The sequence below is a fragment of the Ascaphus truei genome, chromosome 5 (assembly GCF_040206685.1).
Source record: "Ascaphus truei isolate aAscTru1 chromosome 5, aAscTru1.hap1, whole genome shotgun sequence".
NCBI classification, from domain to species: Eukaryota; Metazoa; Chordata; class Amphibia; order Anura; family Ascaphidae; genus Ascaphus; species Ascaphus truei.
Genome location: NC_134487.1, coordinates 452,882 through 471,809, shown reverse-complemented (window position 1 = coordinate 471,809; position 18,928 = coordinate 452,882). Strand labels below are relative to the sequence as shown.

Genomic DNA, 18,928 nt, shown 5'->3' with positions numbered 1-18,928 from the left:
TTATTTTAAAGCGGGGTTGGGGGCGGGACTAGGTGGCGAGTAGATTTTTTGGTTCGGCGAGTAGATTTTTTGGTTCGGCGAGTAGATTTTTGGGTGATTTGTCGAACACTGTGTGTGATGCTGTGGTGAACCTGCACCGCCACAGCATCACACGCGGAACAAAAGACAGTCCTGTTGGCGAACATTTCTCTGACTCTGGCCATAAGATGAACGATCTGAGGGTTGCCATACTCAAAGGTAATCTTAAAACACCGAAAGAGAGACGGTTGCATGAATACAAATTTATGCAACTGTTCGGGACACTTAGCAGTGGCCTAAACAGAGATCGAAATTTTATGAGTCATTACTGACACAAGTGAACTCTCTTCCCATGAGCGCTATAGGCCATGTCTGTACATACTGTGCTATATGTATGCACACACAGCTGTCTCTCACACATACTTTTACTCCTTGTTTTTCCATCCCTATACACCAATAGGGACCACATAGTATCCACACACACACTTTTAGTTATGCTACTAATTCTCACATCTCCACACCCACCCACACCATTTATATCCGCTCCCACTCCCCACACACCTTTTGTAAAGCACTGTATATACTGTGGGCTCTCCATTCATGTTAATTCACACTGATACACATACACACTCTTTCATCACTTGCTTTCAGGAACCTTTTGACATCTCCAGCCATAAAACACATCCACACCGGGGGAAGGACCAGCACAGATAACATTCCAATAGACACTATTTATAATCTAGCTTTTGCTTGCTTCATTCATTGTAACATCGCCGGAAGAAGAGATCACTGTATCTCGAAAGCTCGCACAAATAAAAGCATTTCGTTAGCCACAGAACGGTATCATCTATTTATTTTTTGATTATATATATATATATATATTAAAAACATAATACAATAATATATGTGCAAAAACAACATGTGCAATTGTGTACAAATGTAACCTGTAACCTCTGCTAGAAATGACGAGGAAAGTCCACCGCTCAGAAATGTCGTATTCCCGCGCGCTGGGATGAAATTAGTGCTGAGAATTCAAAGCACCGGCACTTCCTGGTTATGTCGGCATTGTCGATTCCGATGTGGTTGGCTCTGTTGTAGCTGACTGAAGAGCTGTATGAGACACCAGACAAGTACATCTGGGGTGCAGCGTGGCCGCTACGCGTTTTGCACAGTTTGTGCTTGTTACGCCGGTGCTGCCCGCAGACCAGACTCGTCCCTTATACTAAGGTGGGGACGTATATGTGCACGCACCCGCAGCAGAAGGAGCGTGTCCGGAGTGTGGTGTTTTGGCGTTGCCAGGCGAGATGTGAACAGGTGTAGCAATACTTGCCGGTACCGGTACTGAAGAAGCGAAGTGTTTGCCGTTAGCCAAAAGTCAGGGAGAGAGAGATCCGGAAGGTCGAGGTCCAAGCTGAGGTCGAGGGATGGAAGAAGCTGCAGGGTCAAGAGGGAGCCGGGATCGAGAGCCAGGTAAGATCGTCCGCCAAGCCGGGTCGAAACCTGAATGCACAAAGACAAAGGGAGAGCCAGAATAGACGTCTGTAGCAGAGACTATGCCGAGCGATGTGAGAGAGGCAGAACAGGCATTAAGTACTGTGGCTGACCAATGGTTAACAGAGGCAGGCCTGGAGGAGCCCTAGGAGCAGTCCAGGATTGGTTTCCATAATAGGCTGCCAGGTGATAAGGTTTAGGGTTAACTAGTAACCAGCGTGTGGGAGGGAGGTGTGGCTTCACTGCGAGAGCAGTGAATAAATTAGCTGGTGCTGGAATGTGTTCCGTAACAGCAAGGGATGCGCGCGCAGAAGCAACGGCAGGCAGCCGAGCACAGAAGCAACGGCAGCAGCAGCCTGACGGGGAGGACGGGGGAGTCCCCTCAGCAGGGAGGCCGGGCGAGGAGGGAGCCACACAGCCACGGGAGTGGACAGAGGTGAGGTCACGCTGCAACCGACGTGACCCCCGAGTCCTCACAGTACCCCCCCCCCCCTTCAGGGTCGGCCTCAGGACGATCCTTCCATGGCTTGGATGGAAACTTCTTCCGGAAGCTTTTAAGAAGTCCTGGTGCGTGGATGTCACTAAGAGGTACCCAAGACCTCTCCTCGGGTCCGAAACCCTTCCAATGAACCAAGAAATGGACTTTCCCTCTGGAGAAACGGGAATCTAGTATGGTCTGGACCTCGTACTCTTCGTTGCCCTGTATGATCACAGGATCTGGTTTAAGAGTGTGGTCCGGGAATAGAGGGCTAGAGATGAACGGTTTGAGAAGTGATGTATGGAAAACATTAGGAATTCGCATGCTTGGGGGTAGTTGAAGATGGAAAGCCACCGGGTTGATCTGCTCCATGATAGGAAATGGCCCCAGAAACCTAGGAGCCAATTTGGAGGAAGTGGTTTTGAGGCGGATATTTCTAGTAGACAACCAAACCTTGTCCCCTGGTTTGTAGTTGGGTGCAGGTCGGCGACGGCGGTCAGCCTGGACTTTAGAAGACAGGGAGGCCCTTTGAAGTGCAGATTGAAATCTGGCCCAAGAGTCCTGTAGGAGGGAGATGTGTTCATCCACAGCTGGAACTCCAGAGGAGATCTTGGAAATAGGTAGGCAAGCCGAGTGATAGTCGTAATTAATGAAGAAAGGTGTCTCCCCAGTGGATTCATTCCTGGTGGAATTAAAGGCATTCTCAGCCCAGGAAAGCAATTCTGTCCAATCATCCTGGGAGTCAGAGACGAAGCACCTTAAATACTTCGAGAGATTGATTGACCCTCTCGGTCTGTCCATTAGACGGAGGGTGATAACCCGAATAGAAGGAGGAAGCAATGCCCAGTCTTCTTGTGAAGGATCTCCAGAATCTGGAAACAAATTGAGAGCCACGATCCGATACGATGGACGTGGGTATGCCATGGATCCGGAAAATTTCTTTGGAGAAAATATCGGCTAGGGCGGGTGAGGAGGGTAATCCTTTGAGAGGAATAAAGTGTGCCATTTTGGAAAACCGATCCACGACTACTAGAATAGTGTTCATGCCATTCGACCTAGGCAATTCGACAATAAAATCCATGGATATGTGGGACCAGGGGCGTTCCGGGATGGATAAGGGCAAAAGAAGACCATGGGGTCTCTGGCGAGGAATCTTGTTGCGTGCACATACCGGACAGGCCCGGGTAAACTCAAGAATGGATTTGGCCATATTGGGCCACCAAAAGGTACGATGGATGAGATCCAAAGTCTTCTTGTAGCCTGGGTGTCCTGCCGAACGGGAAGCATGTCCCCATTCCAGAATCTCTGGAATAAACTTGGCCTCCACGTATAAGGTATCCTTCGGGATCTCAAGATCGCTAGGAAGGTGGCTTTGAGACTTGATGATCCTCTCAAGATTTTTGAATGTAGCGACCGCGAGGATTTTTTGTTTGGGAAGGATAGACTCTGAAGTTTTCTCTGGTCTCTCATCAGAAGAATATTGTCTAGAGAGAGCATCCGCCTTGACGTTTTTAGTGCCGGGAATGTAAGACAAAATAAAATTAAACCTGGAGAAAAATAACGACCAGCGGGCTTGGCGGGGGCCTAAGCGACGGGCATTCTCGATGTATAAAAGATTTTTGTGGTCCGTGAGAATAGTGAACGGCTCTTTTGACCCCTCCAACAGATGTCTCCATTCCTGAAGTGCCAACTTGACGGCCAAAAGTTCTCTATTGCCCACATCATAGTTCCTCTCAGCTGGGGAAAATTTCTTCGAGAAAAAACCGCAAGGGTGAAATTTATCCTGGGGAGAAAACTTTTGGGATAGGACAGCGCCGGCCCCACAGTCTGAAGCGTCTACCTCTAGGGTGAAAGAAAAATTGGTGTCCGGGTGTCGAAGAATGGGAGCTGAGACAAAAGCTTGTTTTAGTGTTTCAAAAGCTATGACTGCCTCAGGAGACCAAGACGAAGGATCAGCTCCTTTCTGGGTCAGTGCTGTGATCGGGGCGATGATTGTGGAGAAGTTACGAATAAACTTCCGGTAATAATTGGAAAAGCCTAGAAACCGCTGAATAGACTTGAGGGAGTTAGGTTGCGGCCAATCGATTACGGCTTTAAGTTTCTCAGGATCCATGGCCAATCCCGTGTTGGAAATAATATATCACAGAAAAGAGGTGGTAGACTGGTGAAAGAGACATTTCTCCATCTTGGCAAACAAACGGTTCTCTCGGAGACGGGAGAGTACAAACTTGGTATGGATGATATGGTCCTGTAGATTCTTGGAAAAGATAAGATTGTCATCCAAATAAACAATTCCAAACTGATTAAGGACATCCCGAAAGACGTCGTTGATAAAGTCCTGAAAAACCGCAGGAGCGTTGCATAATCCGAAAGGCATCACGAGATACTCGTAGTGGCCGCTACGGGTGTTGAAGGCAGTCTTCCATTCGTCGCCCTCCCGGATGCGAATGAGATTATACACCCCGCAAAGGTCAAGCTTGGAGAACACGTTAGCACCTTGAAGTCTGTCAAATAATTCAGAAATGACAGGAAGTGGGTAACGGTTCTTCACCGTGATGCGGTTCAGTCCCCGGTAATCAATACACGGTCTGAGAGTACTGTCCTTTTTCTTGACGAAGAAGAATCCAGCTCCTGCGGGTGAATTGGAGTGCCGAATAAAGCCCCGTTTAAGGTTCTCACGGATATATTCGTTCATGGCTTCCATCTCAGGAAGAGAGAGGGGGTAGGATTTGGGCAATGTGTATCCAGGTACCAAGTCTATAGGACAATCGTAAGATCTGTGAGGAGGTAGTAGTTCGGATTGGGTATTGCAGAAGACATCCAGAAAAGCAGCATACGGAGCGGGCAATCCTCCCCTAGGGTTGGATGCATTGGCCAGCAGTCGAGGCGGAAGTACGGCTGGTGGAAACGGCTCCTCCGACCTCGACCTCCAAGCAATAGGATCGTCGGATGTCCAGTTGATGAGAGGATTGTGCTTCTGTAACCAGGGTAAGCCGAGAGTGACCGGAGTACCAGGGGCGTGGATTACATCAAAGGCCAAGGTCTCCTTGTGTGAATGAGAGGAAAGGTTGATGGGGCAAGTCTCCAAGGAAATATATGCCGGGGTGAGCGGAAGCTCGTCAATCCCGACCAAGGCAACGGGAGACTTCTTCCTAACGAGTGGAATCTGGTTCTTTTCAGAGAAAGCTTGGTCATTGAAATTTCCTCCCGCGCCGGAATCGATAAATGCCGAAGTGGAGGTACGGAAGGTAGGACCCGAGAGAGAGACAGGAATGGTCAATTTTTTGGGAAGTTCCAAAGCAGGTAGTAAGGTAACGGCAGGTCCTGTGGTTGGAGAGAATCTCTGAAAAGGAGCACGGAAGGGTGTAAATCGGGGAAGCTGGCGTTGGAGGCGACGTACCTGAAGGCGCTGATCCACTCGATTGGCCTGGGAGATGAGTTCCTCCAGAAGCCCTGGCCTGGGTTGTGAGGCGAGCTCGTCCTTGACGGAATCCGTTAAGCCTCGCCAGAAGACTGAAACTAAAGCCTCCTAGCCCCATCGTGTCTCAGCTGCTATGGTTCTGAACTCCAAGGCGTACTGGGCCACGGAACGACGTCCCTGGGAAAGTTCAAGCAAAGAGTCAGAGGCAGTTTCTTGGCGTGCGGGGGTATCGAAGACCTGTCGAAAGTCTCGTCTAAAGGCTGCGTAATCACGGGTGATATCGGGACGGAGTTCCCAAATTGGGGAGGCCCATGCCAGTGCTTTCCCTGGAAGCAGGCTGTACACATATGCCACTTTCTTGCGACCAGTGGAGTACTGCTGTGGAGCCATCTCAAACTGGATCTCGCACTGATTTAGAAAACCGCGACAGGCGTGTGGATCCCCTGCATACGATTTAGGTGCCGGGATCTTCGGGCCGGAAGTCGCGGCAGTACCCGGTTCTGGCGACAGTGGCGGTGCGGTCCCAGGTGGTGCCTGAAAAGAAACGTCCTGTACCTGTTTAGTGAGGAGATCCATTTGGTCAGTTAGGGCATGGACTTGTTGATACATGGCCGTCATCATGGAGGCCATGTCAGTCTGGTCTGCGTCTTGTGGGCTCGACATAATATTACGCCGGTGCTGCCCGCAGACCAGACTCGTCCCTTATACTGAGGTGGGGACGTATATGTGCACGCACCCGCAGCAGAAGGAGCGTGTCCGGAGTGTGGTGTTTTGGCGTTGCCAGGCCAGATGTGAACAGGTGTAGCAATACTTGCCGGTACCGGTACTGAAGAAGCGAAGTGTTTGCCGTTAGCCAAAAGTCGGGGAGAGAGAGATCCGGAAGGTCGAGGTCCAAGCTGAGGTCGAGGGATGGAAGAAGCTGCAGGGTCAAGAGGGAGCCGGGATCCAGAGCCAGGTAAGTTCGTCCGCCAAGCCGGGTCGAAACCTGAATGCACAAAGACAAAGGGAGAGCCAGAATAGACGTCTGTAGCAGAGACTATGTCGAGCGATGTGAGAGAGGCAGAACAGGCATTAAGTACTGTGGCTGACCAATGGTTAACGGAGGCAGGCCTGGAGGAGCCCTAGGAGCAGTCCAGGATTGGTTTCCATAATAGGCTGCCAGGTGATAAGGTTTAGGGTTACCTAGTAACCAGCATGTGGGAGGGAGGTGTGGCTTCACTGCGAGAGCAGTGAATAAATTAGCTGGTGCTGGAATGTGTTCCGTAACAGCAAGGGATGCGCGCGCAGAAGCAACGGCAGGCAGCCGAGCACAGAAGCAACGGCAGCAGCAGCCTGACGGGGAGGACGGGGGCGGAGGGAGCCAAACAGCCACGGGAGTGGACAGAGGTGAGGGGAGGTCACGCTGCGACCGACGTGACCCCTGAGTCCTCACAGTGCTTCATTCGGAGTTCACATTCAGGTGTGGCGTCTGTCTTGATCTACCCCCCGCACAGTGGGGGTCAACCAGAGATAATCAATGGGAATTTGGGGAAGATGTGGCATTCCCTCTCTTTCCTCATATAGACACGATATCACCATTACAAACAAACATTGCAATAAAATACAATACATCCTATGTCAAGGTATAGAAGTGTCATACCATTCCTATAAGAACAACGCTGAACATGTACATATAGTGACAATTTGAATAAATAAATATCTTTAATGTCGTTATTAAAAGAAATTAAGAAAAAAAAACGAAGGAAAGGGATGATGAAAAAAAAGGGGAAGGTGGATGGTGGAAAAAAGAAAACAACAAGAATAAAGAGGGTAAACAATGACAGGTAGATAGAAATCGCATGACAAATCCACCCAGCATAGAATATATACAAAACAGTTACATGTTGAATAGATTAGCGGTGCGCAAACTGGGGGGCACGCCCCCCAGGGGGGGGGGGAATTCTAGGGGGGCGGGGGCGTTAACAGAGGCCCTGCGCTCTTCCCCACGGCATTTAAATTAAATGTCGGGGGAGGCGTGAGGCCTCTGTAACTCACTTACCTGCTGCCAGCCGGGTCTTCCGTGACACGTCGCCATGGCAACACGCGTCACATGACGTCACATGGCCCGCAACTTCATTTGACACGGAGACATTGGGAGAGGGGGGTTCGAACGCTGCGGCTCCCAGGAAGGGGGCTGCAGCTTAAAACGTTTGCGCACCGCTGGAATAGATACACAATCATCATACCAGGCAGGTCCCTGGCCCCTCACCAACCTCTGTACTCCGAGTGTTTAAATCTGCATAGAATACAGTTACTATATTTATCCCATCCCCTGGTGTGGTGCAGAGCTGCTTCCTGTCTGAGAGAGCATGGGCCTGATTCCTGCCTCAAACTCTGCCTGCACATTGTCCTCAAACCCGGGGGCGCGGGGCTTACAGAGGCCCCCGCACGCTTCCCAAATACATTTAAAATTAATGCCGGGGGAGCTGCAGGGCCTCTGTAAAATTCTACTCACCTTGTTTCAGACGCTAATGGTCACGCGTCGCCATGGCAAAGCAGCGTCACTTGACGTCTGAAGCAAGGTGAGCAGGGAAAAAAGAAGATTGCGCTCCCCTGCTCTAACTCATCTTAGCCCGAGTCTAGCAACCATCCTGGCCTGACCCTACAAGATAGTGACTGTAGCACCTGGCCTGAGCCTCACAATCTAGTGAGTTTAGCACAGGTTATCTAATTTGATGGCTGGTGATGTAGCAGCTCATCTCAAGTCTAAGTTGATGTAATTTCTCATTAATAGACTTCTGAACACTACTTCTTGCAACCCCAGGCAGAACACATCAGGCCCATGTTTCACTTCTACTGGTAATATCTTAATGTTACATGGCTTTAGTGATCTCTAACGGGACACTGTTACAAAGCCCAGTATGATAATATGCTCAGAGTGTAAAGGAGTACAGGGGGACACTGGGAAATCTAAACTGGTACAATAATCTGGTAATATTTATATCAAAAGGAAAGTTTAACCCTAATTAAATCAGACTTATTCCAGGTGAGTAAGATCGGTTTCTATGTCAGATTTGCAGTATGGTAAGATTTGCCATTACTGCTTTTCTTCTCCCATGTCTGTTCTAAGAGGAAGAATGACATGGAAACATCTTTATCACGCAGAGAGGAAATAAAAAGGCCACTCACCATTATGGATTTCCAGGTGCAGCAAAAGGTCAGAATACCGACTGAAATATATGCCACAGTCAGAGCAAATATTGAGTGCCTGTCCTGTGTGGGTTCTCAGGTGTCTGACGAGAGAGGACTTGAGACCAAACCTCCTCCCACACTCTGTGCACATGTAGAGTTTCTCCCCTGTGTGGATTCTCTGATGTACAATGAGGGATGACTTGCGAGTGAAGTTTTTCCCACAGTCAATGCACAGATAGCGCTTCGCTCCGCTTTGGATGCTCCTGTCCGTTTGATCGGATTCTTCCTTGACGTCTATTACGCATTCACCATTTCCCATTCCATCTGGGCTGGTTTTGTTTGAGACGCCATCAGGGTCAACCTTATAGAGACGGTGATGATTGTTATAGTTTTCTTCCACATTAAAGGATTTAGAGATATCCACTGTCTCGAAGTCTAGAGAAATAGGATGAACGAGAGACTCATCATCCTTAGTTCTACTCAGAGACCCACCATCAGCTGGAAGAAAGGACATCACATTACATAATTTGCTCATTGCTCATTGTACCATTCAAACATGAGATGAAAATGACCAGGAGGAAAGCAGCCAAAATGTCTTAAGATTGTAATAATAACAGAAGATATGAAGCCCTCCAGAGCTCCAAATTAGGTATACACTGGCGACACACTTTATTCGAGCTTGGCTAGTCCCACGAATTCGGGTATACCCGGGTGTATTGAGGTTTGTGACTGTTTTCTGCCCGAGTGCATTGAGTTATTTTCCAAGCAGGGATTGAAGCATTTTATTCCCGCTGGCTGCAATACTGCACAGTATATATATATATACTGCATTACAATTCATGAATTTATGCCATCTGGTAGACACGCGAAGCATTGCAGCCTATTAAATCCTAATCATTATCATTTAACAGATCAGCCGCCCATCAGCCAGGCATGAACCCAGGCTGGGAAAGCAAATGCAACGGGGCTTGTCAGAGGTGAGGAGTGGCGCATTCCAGGTATCTGCCAGGTACATACCGGGTATTTGCTCGAATAAAGTGTGTCGGTGCAGTATTTGCACTAAATGGTATATTTAGGCTCAGGTGTGCCTATTTTACACTTGGGAATTAAATTTATTTCTCATCTGTGCAGCTCCTGATTCTATACCGCATGTCCTACGCCGCCCTGTGACTGCAGGTCCTACGCCGCCATGTGACTGCAGGTCCTACGCCGCCCTGTGACTGCAGGTCCTACGCCGCCCTGTGACTGCAGGTCACGCCCCGACTAACGATGTGCATACCGCGCCATGACTGGCTGTGTCTATGCCGCGCTGTGTGCGTGCAGGCCTAACGCAGAGCTCGGACTGGCGTCTGTATAGGACAGAGTTAATGAAGCACATAATTAAAATTATACATAATTAAGTATCCTACATAGATATATCTATGCTGCTTTTCTGTTGACTTCACCTTAAACCTTGTATCTCGCTTAGTAGAGGGTGTAGAGAGAGAAAATATAATAAAGTTAATGCTTGGTAAAGAGCTGACACCAACATTGATTGTAAGAATTTAATTCTGTTGGCCTTTCCCCTAATTTAACTTGACGTGAGCTTAAACCTGGGAGGAGAGGCCACTAAAATCCAAACAACTGATACGAGTTGAAAATTAAAATGAATAAACACACAATCCCAGTAATCTCTAAATCCTCCAAGGGTTTAAGCTCACCCCTCCCCACTTTTTAAGTAGCCGGTTTTTCCATGTACCTGTGCAGGACAGACCACCAAGATCGTTCTCCCTCTAGCAGAAGTAATTGAGAATTTCACAGATAGTGTCAGGACCTGCTTACTGGTCATGCTGTGCTGTGTTAGTAGGCTTACAACACTTTGGCCAAAGGGTTTAACTACAGTGGTGTGAAAAAGAGAGTACACCCTCTTTGAATTCTATGGTTTTACATATCAGGACATAATAACAATCATCTGTTCCTTAGCAGGTCTTAAAATTAGGTAAATACAACGTCAGATGAACAACAACACATGACATATTACACCGTGTCATGATTTATTTTACAAAAATAAAGTCAAAATGGAGAAGCCATGTGTGAAAAACTAAGTATACCTTATGATTCAATAGCTTGTAGAACCACCTTTAGCAGCAATAACTTTAAGTAATCATTTTCTGTATGACTTTATCAGTCTCTCACATAATTGTGGAGAAATTTTGGCCCACTCTTCTTTAAAATGTTGCTTCAGTTCATTGAGTTTTGTGGGCATTTGTTTATGCACAGCTCTCGTAAGGTCCAGCCACAGCATTTCAATCGGGTTGAGATCTGGACTTTGACTGGGCCATTGCAACACCTTGATTATTTTCTTTTTCTGCCATTCTGTTGTAGATTTGCTGGTGTGTTTGGGATCATTGTCCTGTTGCATGACCCAATTTCGGCCAAGCTTTAGCTGTCGGACAGATGGCCTCACATTTGACGCTAGAATACTTTAGTATACAGAGGAGTTCATGGTCGACTCAATGACTGAAAGGGTCCCAGGTCCTGTGGCTGCAAAACAAGCTCAAATCATCACCCCTCCTCCACTGTGCTTGACAGTTGGTATGAGGTGTTTGTGCTAATATGCTGTGTTTGGTTTTCGCCAAACGTGGCGCTGTGCATTATGGCCAAACATCTCCACTTTGGTCTCGTTTGTCCAAAGGACATTGTTCCAGAAGTCTTGTGGTTTGTTCAGATGCAACTTTGCAAACCTATGCCGTGCTGCCATGTTCTTTTTAGAGAGAAGAGGCTTTCTCCTGACAACCCTTCCAAACAACCATACTTATTCAGTCTTTTTCTAATTGTATTGTCATGAACTAGAACATTTAACATGCTAACTGAGGCCTGTAGAGTCTCAGATGTAACGTTTTTTTTTTTGCAATTTCACTGAGAATTGCACGGTCTGACCTTGGGGTGAATTTGCTGGGACGTCCACTCCTGGAAAGATTGGCAACTGTCTTGAATGTTTTCCACTTTTGAATAATATTTCTCACTGTAGAATGATGGACTTTAAATTGTTTGGAAATGGCCTTATAACCCTTCCCAGATTGATGGGCAGCAACAATTGCTTCTCTAAGATCATTGCGGATATCGTTCCTCCTTGGCATTGTGTTAACACACACCGGAATGCTCCAGACCAGCAAACTGCTAAAACTTTGGCTTTTATAGAGGTGGTCTCACTTGCTGATGATCAATTAATCAAGGGCATTTGATTAGCAGCACATGTCTGCTACTTAGCATCTTAATTCCCATGGAAGCAGTAAGGGTGTACTTAGTTTTTCACACATACATTCTCAATTTTGGCTTTATTTTTGTTAAATAAATCAAGACACGGTGTAATATGTCATGTGTTGTTGTTCATCTGAGGTTTTATTTACCTAATTTTAAGACCTGCTAAGGAACAGATGATTGTTATTATGTCCTGATATGTAAAACCATAGAATTCAAAGAGGGTGTACTTTCTTTTTCACACCACTGTAAATGACCCTTACTCATCAGAATACTAAGATTGAAGTATTTAACTATGTATTTTGTCACATTGGATGTAGCATTGGGTATTTTTGTCTTTTGTTGTTAACAGTCTTTTCATCCTGCTGTTACCGAGTTTATATTGCACTAACAATTCTGTGTAACAGTCTTTTCATCCAGCTGTTACCCTGAGTTTTTAGTGCAGTAATAATTCTGTATAACTATCTGTTCATCCCGCTGTTACCCTGAGCTGTTAGTTCAGTAATAAAGTTATAAACCGAGAAAGAAACTATATTCAGTTTTATTGAGCCGTTGATGACACTACTTTGGACTGACTCCTTCTATAAACCCCTAGTGGACTGGGTGTCGATATCCAAATTGGCAATTGATTGGTTATTGCTAATAAAACAGCATGAACTTGTACTTTCCTAACTCCCAGTGTTTACACCTCAGTTAAAAAAACAACTTGAAAAATTTGAATTTTTTTAATGGCGATAAAGAAAAACAAATTCTCTAGAGACTCATCTGATTATTAGCACAATCACATTTATTTTTGGAAAGTTCCAAGAAAGAAACGGGCTAAGGGGAGAAAGACGTATATGTATCAGCTACAGATCCTGATTCGTCCGATGTAGAGGTGGAGGAAGAAGCAAATAGAAATGTATGCTCAAATTTCCCTTCGGCATCTGCCTCCTCTTTTTTACACCACAGTGGAGGGGAGAGACAAGGAACAAGCATAGACGAAGACATATCAGACGGGGACGGAAGACACCTGCGAGACTGTAGCAAGTGGGGCTACAGGCCACCGAAAGAGAAGAAACCGAAACAGCAACCGCAGAACAAGATGGGACACAATCAAAGGGGCAAAAGATAATGCCCTCTGTTTTGGGACTTAAGGTGAACAATTTATCTCAATACTGCCTTACACCATTACAGGAGGAGGTATTGTCAAAGGGGCTATCATTTGTACCCTCATTTGATCAATTTATATGTATCAAAGATCTTTCTATTCTGCAGAAAATTGCTCCATAAAAAATTATATTATAAAGAGGACGATTTATCCACACTTGACGGAATACTTTACAGGATTGATATCCTTGGTAGAAGAAAATGAAGGGATGCCTTAGTCTGTTCAAGACCCCAAAATAAAGTTTGGGCCAAAATCAACTTTTACACCACCCTTTCAGATAAGTCCGGCTATAGAGACTTTCTTTAAGTTAGCCAGAAAAGATATTATTGATATTCCATTGCGAAACAACGCGTCTAGAAATCTGACACGTAGGAAACAGGAGTCTCTCTAATAATTTAAAGATGTCAAGGATGTTATTTTCAAGCCCTCTGATAAAGGGGGCAATACAGTCATCTGGCCTACAGAAATGTACCCGAAAGAGGCAAATCGACAACTATCACAACCTCTAAATTACAAAAGATTATTCCAGGATCTGACAGTGAACTTTAAGGCTAAAGTAGATCAAGTGATTTCACATGCTTTTGAAATAGAAACTATTACTTTAAGAGAGTCTAAGTTTCTGGAGAGTCACTAATCTGGTAATTCCAACTTTGAACCTACTCCCAAAGGTCCACAAGGATTTGAAATGTCCCACATGACGCCCCATAGTATCGGGGATAGGGTATTATGTGAAAAGATATGCACATTTATTGATTCGTTTTTACAGCCGCATGTTCTAAGTCTGCCATCATTCGTACGGGATACATCGGATGTCCTATTGAGACTAAAGGATATTGTGGTTCGAAAAGGAACCTCTCATCACGTGATGTAGAGTCCCTGTACTCCAACATAGCACACGAAAACGGCCTAAAAGCAGTGAAGTCCTTTTGTGTATGCAACATCATGATACTAAGAGTCAATGTGATTTAATCATCTGCCTTCTCACCTTTATTTTATCACACAATTACTTTGTTTTTGACAGAAAGTATTAGGTCCAAATTAGAGGTACTGCGATGGGAGAAAAATGTGCCCCAGCGTTCTTGGATGGTGGGAGGCTAAATATGTTTTTATTGATGAACTCACGTAATATACAAATAAAATTCCTTTATGGATTAGATATATCGACGACGTCTTCTTGTGGGAGGGAGGCGTCAACAAGTGTATAGAGTTCATTAACATACTTAACTAACAAACAATCTTGACAAGATATATCTGATACATCGGTTTCTTTCCTTGATTTACACATTATGATCACTAGTGATCTAAGGATAGCAAAAGATGTATTTTGCAAAAGAACAGTAACAAACAGTCTCCTGTCATCCTGCCTCTTTAAAAAGGGGCATCCTGGTTGGTCAGCTCATCGTCTTAAAAGAAATTGTTCTAGTACTCTAGCTTACAAGTATATAGTTAAGAAACAAGACTTATTATTTAATGAAAGAAGCTATAGCAAAAGATGCTTAAAAAGAGCCCTCCATAGTACTGTTTTGTCTATTTTTAACAATTGGTACGAATAATAAATTGTGTAATAACTTTCACTAACCTTGAGTGACTGTTTTGGCGTTTCTGCAGGTTCTGTCTTTTGGAATCTGTATTTTCTTTTTGTTTTAAAAAATAAAAATGTCTGTTCTGTTGCAGAAGCAAAAAAAGTTAGAGCGATCAGAAATGAATCTCAATGTGCTGCAACCTTTCACTGAAATCCTAGATCAAAGATCGCTACCTCCAAACTCTGCTAAGTGTCCCGAACAGTTGCATAAATTTAAAGGTGGCCATACTCAAAGGTAATCTTAGAACACCGAAAGAGAGACGGTTGCATAAATACAAATTTATGCAACTGTTCGGGACACTAAGCAGTGGCCTAAAACGAGACCGAAGTTTTATGAGTCACTACTGACATGAGAACTCTCTTCCCAGGAGTGCTAAAGGCCATGTCTATACATACTGCGCTATATGTATACACACACAGCTGTCTCCTACACATACAAATACTCTATGTAATTCCATCCCTATATACCAATAGGAACCACATAGTATCTACACACACTTTTAGTAATGCAACACCATCTCACATTTCCACACCTACCCACACCATTGAAATACACTCACACTCCACACACACCTTTTGTAAAGCTCTGTATACAGAGTGGGCTCTTTATTTATTTATATTTACATACACACACACACTGTTACATCCCTTACATTCAGGGACTATTTAACACCTGAAGTCATAAATCGCACACTAAACAGGGGGAGGGATGGGCTCTAATCACATTCCAAGACACTGTTTTTCAGTAAACCCGTTGCCTGCTTTATTCAATGCAATATCGGTGGAAGAGGAGATCAGTGTATCTCGAAACACACACACACACACACACACACACACACACACACACACACACACACACACACACACACACACACACACACACACACACACACACACACACACACCTTTTCTTATGAAGGTTTTTATGGGCAGCTTGAAACCAGGACATTTTTAGTGATAACATTTCTTTCCTGGTTTCCCATACATTGCACAGTATTTCACCAATGCCATATGCTATAAGCTATAACTTATATTCTGACAGGTGTGACCCTTTTCTTAGCTTTGTCTGTTTTTTTTTAGACATTTCCTAGGATTTCTGTCTCTGCTTTACATTCTCTGATATATTGCTTTCTTCCTAGCTCTGATATATATTTTTCTTAGTTCTTTATCTTCCTGAGAAATCAGTATGTTTAGTTAGCAAAAAGAAAGTTTGCTAAGACAAGTGAGTTATATCTCTTACACAAAAGTATAAAGAATCACTTTGAAAATAGCATAATCACTACCTTCAGATACTTTAAACTGAACAGAAGTATCTAGTATGCTGTATCCTTGCTAAAGCTGATTGAAGAAATAATAAAGACTGCTGATTTGAACAGGAAACCTGATTACATCGCAAAGATTTTTTCTAAACGTAGCCTTTGCAGCTACTGTCTGACATTGAGTATTGGCATTGACATGAGTGTGTTGCCAGGTCTAAATGTTTACTTAGACATAAAAACTTGGCAAGCTCAAAACCCACTGCATTACATACAGTTGTGTGAAAAAGAAAGTACACCCTCGTTTAATTCTATGGTTTTACATATCAGGACATAATAACAATCACCTGTTCCTTAACAGGTCTTAAAATTAGGTAAATACAACCTCAGATGAACAACAACAAATGACATATTACACCGTGTCATGATTTAACAAAAATAAAGCCAAAATGGAGAAGTTATGTGACAAAAACTAAGTACATCCTTACTGCTTCCATAGGAATTAAGATGCTAAGTAGCAGACAGGTGCTGCTAATCAAATGCCCTTGATTAATATATCATCAGCAAGTGAGACCAACTCTATAAAAGTCGAAGTTTTAGCAGTTTGCTGGTCTGGAGCATTCAGGTGTGTGTTAACACAATGCCAAGGAGGAAAGACATCAGCAATGATCTTAGAGAAGCAATTGTTGCTACCCATCAACCTGGAAAGATTATTCAAAAGTGGAAAACATTCAAGACAGTTGCCAATCTTCCGAGGAGTGGACGTCCCAGCAAATTCACCCCAAGGTCAGACCGTGCAATGCTCAGAGAAATTGCCAAAATACCCAAGAGTTACATCTCAGACTCTACAGGCCTCAGTTAGCATGTTAAATGTTAAAGTTCATGACAGTACAATTATAAAAAGACTGAACAAGTATGCTTTTATTGGAAGGGTTGTCAGGAGAAAGCCTCTTCTCTCTAAAAAGAACATGGCAGCACGGCTTAGGTTTGCAAAGTTGCATCTGAACAAACCACAAGACTTCTGGAACAATGTCCTTTGGACAGACGAGACCAAAGTGGAGATGTTTGGCCATAATGCACAGTGCCACGTTTGGCGAAAACCAAACACAGCATATTAGCACAAACACCTCATACCAACTGTCAAGCATGGTGGAGGAGGGGTGATGATTTGGGCTTGTTTTGCAGCCACAGGACCTGGGAACCTTGCAGTCATTGAGTCGACCATCAACTCCTCTGTATACCAAAGTATTCTAGAGTCAAATATGAGGCCATCTGTCCGACAGCTAAAGCGTGGCTGAAATTGGGTCATGCAACAGGACAATGATTCCAAGCACAGCAGCAAATCTACAACAGGATGGCTGAAAAAGTAAAGAATCAAGGTGTTGCAATGGCCCAGTCAAAGTCCAAACCTCCACCCAATTAAAATGCTGTGGTGGGATCTTAAGAGAGCTGTGCATAAACAAATGCATGCAAACCTCAATGAACTGAAGCAACGTTGTAAAGAAGAGTGGGCCAAAATTCCCCCACAACGATGTGAGAGACTGAGAAAGTCCTACAGAAAACGATTACTTCAAGTTATTGCTGCTAAAGGTGGTTCTACAAGCTATTGAATAATAAGGTGTATTTAGTTTTTCACACATGGCTTCACCATTGTGGCTTTATTTTTGTTAAATAAATCATAACACGGTGTAATATTTTATATATTTGTATATTGTAATATAATTTCTACTCATACTATTACTCTCTTTAGCAGGCGATATTGAACCTAACCCAGGTCCTCCCATTTCAGCTCTGTACCATACCCCTGAGAATACACCCTTCAAATTCCAAAAAGGGCTATCGGTCGCCCATATAAATATCCGGAGCCTGCTGCCCAAACTGGACGAACTAAGGGCATGGTGCCTTATGCATAAACCCAAAGCCATCGTTATTACAGAAACATGGCTAACCCCTAGAACCCCTGATGCAAATATCGCCATTCAGGGATACTCCATTTTTAGGAGAGATAGGTCAAAGAGAGGAGGGGTGTTATTTTATATTGCAGACACATTACAATTTACACTCTTAAATTGCCCACCAAGTCCACCCTCTTTTGAAACTCTAGTTGGCAAAATCTGCCTCCCCTTTTCTAAGCCCATCTTGCTTGCTGGCATCTACCGCCCCCCTAAAGCCCCTCCACAATCCCTGACTGATATCACCCAGTTTCTTGGCTCCATTGCCTCTCTGAATGGGAAGAGTGAGCTGCTAATTCTTGGGGATTTCAACTACAATTGGCTTGACCCTTAAAACCACAAAATCCAGATACAACTCAAGTCACTTAACCTATCACAACTCATTTCCCAACCCACACGGACAAACCTGAAATCGCACAACCATTCCTTGCTAGACTGGATTCTCTCCTCAAACCCCAGCAGAATCCAATCCTCTGGCATCCTTCCTGACATTTTCAGTGACCATGCAATAGTGTACTGTGTAAGGAATTCGTGGATGGCGGTGCATCTGCCTGGAAAAAATAGCGTGGGACCAAACTTGCAGGAACTGGGTACAAAAATAAATTTATTGGCACATACAATAGACAGCAACAGCAACTCTGACGCGTTTCAGGCGCACCGGGCCTTTGACAAAGGCCCGGTGCGGCTGAAACGCGTCAGAGTTGCTGTCTTTTTTATGTGCCAATAAATTTCTTTTTGTACCCAGTTCCTGCAAGTTTGGTCCCACGCTATTTTTTCCAGGCAGATGCACCGCCATCCATGAATTCTTTGCATTGCATACCACTTCGGTAGGAGCACGCCCCACACACCTGGATCTTCAGTGATTTGTGAGTTATTCCTGCTTTATTCACTTTGTACCAGTGTACCTCAGCCAGCGACACCCATACAAAATCTACCTCTTACAAAGGTTAGTGGGAGTGCACACAGAGTGGCTTGAAATGAGTTACAAGTGACATGGTTATGGATTACAACGCTGTGTGTATTTGGAAAGACATTTGATTATATTTTATTGATGCATGGACGTTCCTTGAGAGCATTGCATAGGAGTTTGTACTCCTATTCTTTCACCGTGTACTGTGTAAGGAAAATTAAACCGCTCCAATCAAGCCCTAAAGTTCTCCTCACTAGAA

The 18,928-nt window shown here is 44.6% G+C and overlaps 1 protein-coding gene across 5 annotated transcripts in view; it reads right to left on the bottom strand.

Annotated features, from left to right (window-relative positions):
- Positions 1–18,928, bottom strand: part of LOC142494775 (uncharacterized) — a 98,650-nt gene that overhangs the window by 16,810 nt on the left and 62,912 nt on the right. For 2 of the 5 annotated variants that reach the window (XM_075599216.1, XM_075599215.1), the window contains exon 5: positions 8,577–9,077. The exons of 1 other annotated variant lie outside the window; for it this stretch is intronic. In XM_075599216.1, coding sequence (XP_075455331.1) covers positions 8,577–9,077 — 501 coding nt within the window. Of the gene's footprint in view, positions 1–5,525; positions 6,394–8,576; positions 9,078–18,928 lie in introns of those variants that run through there. 2 more of the 5 variants (XM_075599219.1, XM_075599217.1) reach the window with 2 other exon arrangements.